This window comes from Galeopterus variegatus, unplaced genomic scaffold, assembly GCF_000696425.1.
Source record: "Galeopterus variegatus unplaced genomic scaffold, G_variegatus-3.0.2 Scaffold16648, whole genome shotgun sequence".
Classification (NCBI taxonomy): Eukaryota; Metazoa; Chordata; class Mammalia; order Dermoptera; family Cynocephalidae; genus Galeopterus; species Galeopterus variegatus.
The window spans coordinates 12,809-19,572 of NW_007742759.1; the positions used below are offsets into that span (position 1 = coordinate 12,809).

The 6,764-nt window shown below is 54.7% G+C and overlaps 1 protein-coding gene across 1 annotated transcript in view; it reads left to right on the forward strand.

The window, feature by feature from the left end:
* The first annotated feature begins 3,102 nt into the window (after window positions 1–3,102).
* The window catches only part of LOC103582533 (chymotrypsinogen 2-like), a 4,716-nt gene continuing 1,054 nt past the window's right edge, over window positions 3,103–6,764 (forward strand). Inside the window, exons 1-6 of the mRNA XM_008564096.1 lie at window positions 3,103–3,154; window positions 4,874–4,977; window positions 5,081–5,160; window positions 5,263–5,342; window positions 5,536–5,706; window positions 6,146–6,279. Of these exons, the coding sequence (XP_008562318.1) occupies window positions 3,103–3,154; window positions 4,874–4,977; window positions 5,081–5,160; window positions 5,263–5,342; window positions 5,536–5,706; window positions 6,146–6,279 (621 nt within the window). The remainder of the gene's footprint in view (window positions 3,155–4,873; window positions 4,978–5,080; window positions 5,161–5,262; window positions 5,343–5,535; window positions 5,707–6,145; window positions 6,280–6,764) is intronic.

Below are 6,764 nucleotides of genomic sequence, written 5' to 3' on the forward strand. Positions count from 1 at the left end.
GCGGGAGCGCCGCCACGCTCCCAAGCGGCGCACTGTAGCAGTGCGCCACCAGGCCGGCCTGGGGCTAAGCATTTTAATATCCCCCCTGCTGGAGAACACACAACTCTAAACAAAACAAAATTTAGAAATTAAAGACAAACAAAAGTTCTAAATGACACTGTCCTGGCCCTGGAGGGGACACACTTGTCTTTCTCATTGTCCTGTGACAATGAAGACTGTCTTCTGTGTAATTTTGTGGTGTGGAATCAAACACTTATTTTATTTTATCTTTTAAAATTTATTTTATTTATTGAATCAAAATCGATTATACATATTTTTGGGTTTGAACATTGAGATATGTTGATCAAATCAATATTACTAGCATAGATATTGTTACAAATCGTAATTATTCTTTATGCCCCTTGTCCAATCTCTCCCTATCCCCATCTCCCTCCCCCTCTAATTACCCTAGATTTCTTCTCTCCTTCTGAAAGAGTAATGGTTACTCTGTTGATTTGTTGCAACTTTATCATGTCCAGTGCTGAGAGATGTGATCAGGCCCCCCAATATTATCATAGAGCAGACGCTTCTTCTATCACTCTGACATTGGCTTTGTGGAGAGAGACATCCTCTTCTTTTCTTTGTCTCTGCTGATGACTCTTCTTTGTGTGAATGCACTCCAGTGGCTGGCGGACCATCTGCGCGGTGGTTGTGGCATCTAGCTGCTTTTGCAGCAGCCATGGTTATTGTGGTGGCTGTGGTGGGCCACCAACATGGAGGTGCTGTTTTGGGCATGCTCCTTGGTGCTGGTGGTGTGCCTGGTTGTGGGAGGGAATTCTGGTCCCTTCTCCATGCCCCGGGTCCCTGGGTGGGCCCTGAGGTGTGGGTGTGGTGTGCCTGGTTGTGGGAGGAGGGTCCGATCCCCAGCTCCATACCTCAGGTCACTGGGTGGAACCCAAGGCACTGGCATGGTGTGCTTTGTTGTGGGAGAGAGGTCCAGTCTCCTTCTCCATGCCTCAGGTCCTCGGGCGGCCCCTAAGGTGCTGGCGTGGTGTGCCTGGAAGTGGGAGTGGGGTCCGGTCCGTGGATCCAAGCCTCTGGTTCCCTGGCAGGCCCCAAGGTGCTGGTGGTGTGCCTGGGCCAGAACTAATTTTTTGTCCTTTGCTTCTAACACTGGGGAACTTCCTCTGGGAACCAGTACTGAGCTGTGTGGTTGTTTAAATTGCTACTTTGCTGCTGTTTCCCTAGGGAAGGCATTTTGTGCAGCTCAGGGTTTAATGGTTGACCTTACTGGTACTTCTGGCTCTCCAGATACTCGGTGCACCTGGGTTGTGTAGAAACTCTGGTCTGGGCCTGAGTCTTTCAGCAAACTGCACCCCATGCAATTCTGCATTCCTGACCAGTCTCCTCTGAGTGGTCCTGTGCTGATTGGGGGTCAGATCAGCAGTCCTTTCTGTGTCCCAGTGTTCCCCTGGTGGGCACATCTCCTCCACCACCCATGCTGCAAACACTTCCCATGTGATGTGCCCTGCGCCAGTCCCTTGCAATGACTCACCGGTCTCTGAATGGCTCCCTTTTTTCAGCTGTTCGGGCTCCTCACTCCTGTGTGGGTCCACAGGAACCCTATTAGTGGTCTTGCTGTCCTGGGGGCCACCAAGGCCCTCTTTTCTCCTGCTGCCTCCAAATAACTCCATCTGAAGGGCACAGCTGTGGCTTCTCCCGGCTCCTGCTCCATGCGCTCAGCAGCTCCAGCATTAAAGCGGCCGCGGCCCGAAATGTTCAGAGCAGTTTTTTCTTTCTCTCATCATGGTTTCTCCCCCTTCATGAACTCCGTGTCTCTCCTCCTCTTCCCTTGAGTTCCAGCGGCCCCAGCTTGGCTGATGTTACATTTTTATAGTCGTAAATTTGGTTGATTTGTGAGAGACAGTGACGCTGGGGACCGTCTATTCCACCATCTTGACCAGAACTCTCCAAACACTTATTTTTTTTTTTTGTCTTTTTCCGTGTCCGGCAACGGATCGCAACCCTCAGTGTTGCCCCCGTACCGGACCGGGGACCGCGTTGCTCCCGCGCCTCGCTCAGCTGGTGAGCGGGAACCGGTCCGTATGTGGGATCCGAACCCTCGGGCGGGAGCGCCGCCGCGCCTCCCAAGCGGCGCACTATCCAGTGCGCCACTGGGCCGGCCCCTCCAAACACTTATTTTATAAGAGACTAAAACTTTATACAATGACTAATTCCTTGAATTGTGAATCATTACAGAAAGGGAATTCCATTTAGCACGGTGGCAGGCAGGAGTTGGGATGGCCTGTCAGGGGGTCGCCCTCCTGCTGGGCAATACTGGCCACAGTGGGGGGGGTCCCTTCTCACCCACACTCCCTCACCACGCCCAGAAACCGTGTGGCTGGGCTGATGATGAGGTGGCCCCTGGATGATCCGGAATATGGTGCAGTCTTTCCTTTCAGGTGACACACCCTTTGCTGAGAGCCTGCAGCCTGCGTTGTGGTCCTGGGGACCCAGCACCATGGGAAATTCTGAGCACCTCCCTGCAACAACCAGCTGGGCTTCTCTGGACCCTGTGGTGGTACCTTTCCTTTCAGGTGACACACCCTTTGCTGAGAGCCTGCAGCCTGCGCTGTGGTCCTGGGGACCCAGCACCGTGGGAAATTCTGAGCACCTCCCTGCAACAACCAGCTGGGCTTCTCTGGACCCTGTGGTGGTATTGCTCTTAATTAGGAGCTGGAAAGCCTCTCAGTTGCACTGGGAGTGGCAGAGTCCCCTGCCCCTGCCTCCTGGCAAAGGCTGCACCTGCTGGGCTCTGCAGGGCTTGGGCCCCCGCCTTGCCCTCAGTGCCCCAGGGATGCTGGGTGTTGCCAAGGCTTACGGGTGGTATTGGGACAGGGCAGTTGCCCTTTTCCCAGGGGCTGGGGTGTCCCAGGCTGACAGGCTGGCTGTGAGAGGGGCATGGCCCACACTTATCACCACAGGTCCCAGATAACAAGAAGGTGGCTCTCAGGTCTCCCCGGCTGGGGAGGGACAGAAGGGCTGTTCAGGGTTTGGGGGCTCCCAGGGGATGTAAAAAATAACCCATGGCAGGCAGGCCCCACACCTCCCTGACGCAGCACCATGGCCTTTCTTTGGCTCCTTTCCTGCTTTGCCCTCATGGGGGACACCTTTGGTGAGTGCTGGGGCCTGGGTGGGCAGCCAGGCCTGGGAGGAGCCTGGGGAAGAGGTCCTGGAGCCCTCAGTGGCCCCCACAGGCAGGTCACATGAGAGGAGCTCTGTCCTGAGGTGGTAGCAGTGGGGCCTGGCCAAGAGGGAGATCTGAACTCCCTTCTCTGCCCGCTTGGGCCTCACCCCAGCACAGCCATCTGAGGCTACTGGGAGCAGAGGGTCCTTCTGGGGCTTTCTAAGCCTTTGCATGTGCTCCAGTGGTGGAAAGACAATTCTAGGTGCTGCTGTGGTATGAGGTGTTAGAAGTGGCTCAGGTGGGGGTGCTGTGGACAGGGTAAGGGGTGGCTGCCCAAGATCCCCAATGCATCCTCTGAGGTTTTTATTTATTATGCTGGGCACTTGCTAACCATTTTGCTTTCAATTAAAAAAAAGAAAAGAAATAGTAAAAAATATAGGAAAAATATGACATCCTTGTATCTACCATCAGAAGTTAGCAAATCTCTTCTTAAAACATAGGAAATTCAGGTGAGGCTCCCGTTCTCTCCCTTCCCCTGCCTGGAATGTAATCCTTATTCTGAGTTTGCACACATCGCGTCTATGCAGGTTTATACAAAGGCATTACATATTTATAAATCCATGAACAATGTATATAATTATTTATTTATTTGAAATTTACATAAACTGTCCTACTCTGTGTCTGTTGGCTTTTCCTGCTCCCGTAATGTTCTAGATTTATCCATGTTGATATGGAGATCCAGCTCATTCACTTGAATCGCTATAATTTATTCCCTGTTGTGTGAATACACTATTTTTCTCCTAGTTTTTTTTCTATTACAAAAAATAAATTATTATTATGACTTCTGTTGGTGACGCCAATCCTCGGTGAATGGCTTCCCCATCTCCTGCTCCAGTGACAGGAGAGGCAGATGCTGGATCTGTAGCCGTGACAAGGGCCCTGGAAGTGGCGTGGCTGGTTGTGGGGTCTGTACCTGCTCAAATGTGAAACCACATTGCCACGCCCATACCCAGGTGCTGAGAATTCATCCCGGATAAGGATCTACACATGAGCACACCTGCCTTTTCTCACTGTTCTGTTTTCTGCTCCCTCTCCACCTTTTATGGTGTGGAGTCAAGTCCCATTTTATTAAATAACTAAGCAACCAGAACTTTACACAGTGAATAGTTCCTGAAATGGTAAAGAATCATAGAAATAGGAAATTCACTGTGAGCACAGCAGTGTGGAACTTCCCATCAGCAAGGTGTCCGAGCTCCGGATTCTGCACTAACGCGGAGTTAGATTTTAATTCCACACCGCCTGCCCCCAAGCTCTGCTCCCCACTGGACAACTGAGGACGCAGGATCGGAGCGCTGCCGCCACTGGTCTCAGGCCACAGAGCCGGGAAGGATCGGCCTCCAGGTTGGGCCCAGGCATTGTGATGGCCCGGCTAGCTTTCTGCTCCTTCAGGCAGGATGCGCCCTGGGTGGGGGCAGCCACGTCACTTCGCAGCCCCGGAAGGATGATTGCAGCCAAAAGGCTGTGTTTGGAGGACCCTTGAGCCTAGAGGTTGGGGGGTCAGGGGAGTCTCCAGAGGAGATGGCACAGTTGGGTCCTAGGTTGGCCTGGGCAGACTGAGGAAGAAACTGGGAGCTCTGCAACACCAACAGGTAAGGCCCACATAGGCTCTGGGCCTCCGTCCTTCCTCAGCCCACTCCCATCCCCCAGGCTGTGGGGTCCCCACCATCCACCCTGTGCTGAGTGGCCTGTCCAGGGTCGTCAATGGGGAGGAAGCTGTCCCTGGCTCCTGGCCCTGGCAGGTGTCCCTGCAGGTGAGAGGGGGATTCTGGGCACCTGGGAGGCACGCTGGGGTGTTGGCCAGGCTGGGGGTGCTACCCACGTGGGAGCTGCTGACCCTCCCATCTTCCTCCCCAGGACAAGACCGGCTTCCACTTCTGCGGGGGCTCCCTCATCAGTGAACGCTGGGTGGTCACCGCTGCCCACTGCGGGGTCACGTGAGTGCCGGGCACCTGTGGGCTCTGTCCCCAGCTCTAGTCTGGCAGGGGGAGGGGAGCAGGGGACATGCCTAGCCCTCAAGCCCTAAATACTTTGTCTAGGAGGTTTGACAGGGTTGTAGCTAGAGAGTTTGACCAGAACTCTGAGGAGGAGGACATCCAGGTCCTGAAGATTGCAGAAGATCCAGGAGGCTGAGACGATGGATGAGAGGTGGGAGAATGAGGGGGACAGGTGGGAGACATCTGCTCGGCTGTTTGAGGGACAAGAGTCGAGTAATGTTGGTCTCAGAATTCTCATTCTGGGCTCCTGTGGGTCTATTTACCCTGAATGGGCCAGCAGGACAGGACTTTGTCTCGTGAAACACCTTGTCTCACTCACAGGTTTTCAAGAACCCCATTACAACAGTCTTACCATCAACAGTGACATCACCCTGCTGAAGCTGTCCACGTCCACCCGCTTCTCCAAAGAAGTACCTCCGTGTGCCTGCCCGGCGCCTACTGGAAAGCTGTGTGTCACCACATGCTGGGGCTTGACCAACCCCAGAGGTACAGGACGTGACCCATATGGCTTTATCTTTCGGTCTAAATTTCAACACAGTCTTAAATCTTTCCATTTCTTCATTTGAAGTCCCCTGCCTTAAAAATCTACAAGACACTATAAAAATAAGGGCTGACAATGATGTCCTCGGACAGGAGGTTCCGGAAGGAACTCTGACTACAAGCCAGCACGGCCCCCCTGGCCTGCAGTGAGGGGCAGCACCAGCTTTCCAACCTGAACTTCTCTCCAGACTTGAGCCGCGTGGCTGTGTCAAGCTTGCCAGGACTCTTGGCCGGGAGTCACATTCCCAGGTCTGGTCAGGGACCTGCAGATGAGACCCAGGAGCTCTCCTGCCCGCTGCTTCCTCTGGCTGATTTTCTTCCTCCAGTGTCCCGAGTTCTGCTGCCCAAGCCCAGCACACCCTGGCTGAGCCCCTACTTCCTGCAGACAGCAACACTCCTGACAGGCTGCAGCAGGCGGCCCTGCCCATCGTGTCCAGCACCCACTGCAAGAAGTCCTGGGGCTCATCTGTCACCAGCAAGATGATCTGCGCCGGGGCCAACGGCGTCTCCTCCTGCAGTGTACGGCATTCAGGCCGCCCTGCCCACCTGGCTGACCGCGCCCAGCCCCTGCACAGGCCGGGAGGGCCACACGCCCGCCCTGGAGGCCTGGGCTCCCCTCTCCTCTCCTCTCCTCCCTCATCGACTTAACCTCACTCCCCGCCTGGTCCCAGAGCCACCATGGTGCAGTGTTCCATAGATATCAACGTCTGAGCAGTGGCACCTCCGGGTGCCATGCAGAGCTCAGCCTGAACAGTGGCACGTGGTGGCCCAGAGGGCTCCAGCAGGGCTCAGGCAGCCCTTCCGCCCTCACGGTGGCCCAATGGCCAGCCCCACCCTCGCTCTTCCTCCTGCTGGTCGAACCAGCCTTGTTGAGCTCCTGTTACAGGTCCCTACCCGGGGGGGTCCAGACTTCCAGGGGCACGAACCACACACAGAACTGCTGAGGTCGTTCGTAACCCATACAGTGAGCATGTGCGGAGCAGCTCCTGGGTTCAGGCCCCGGA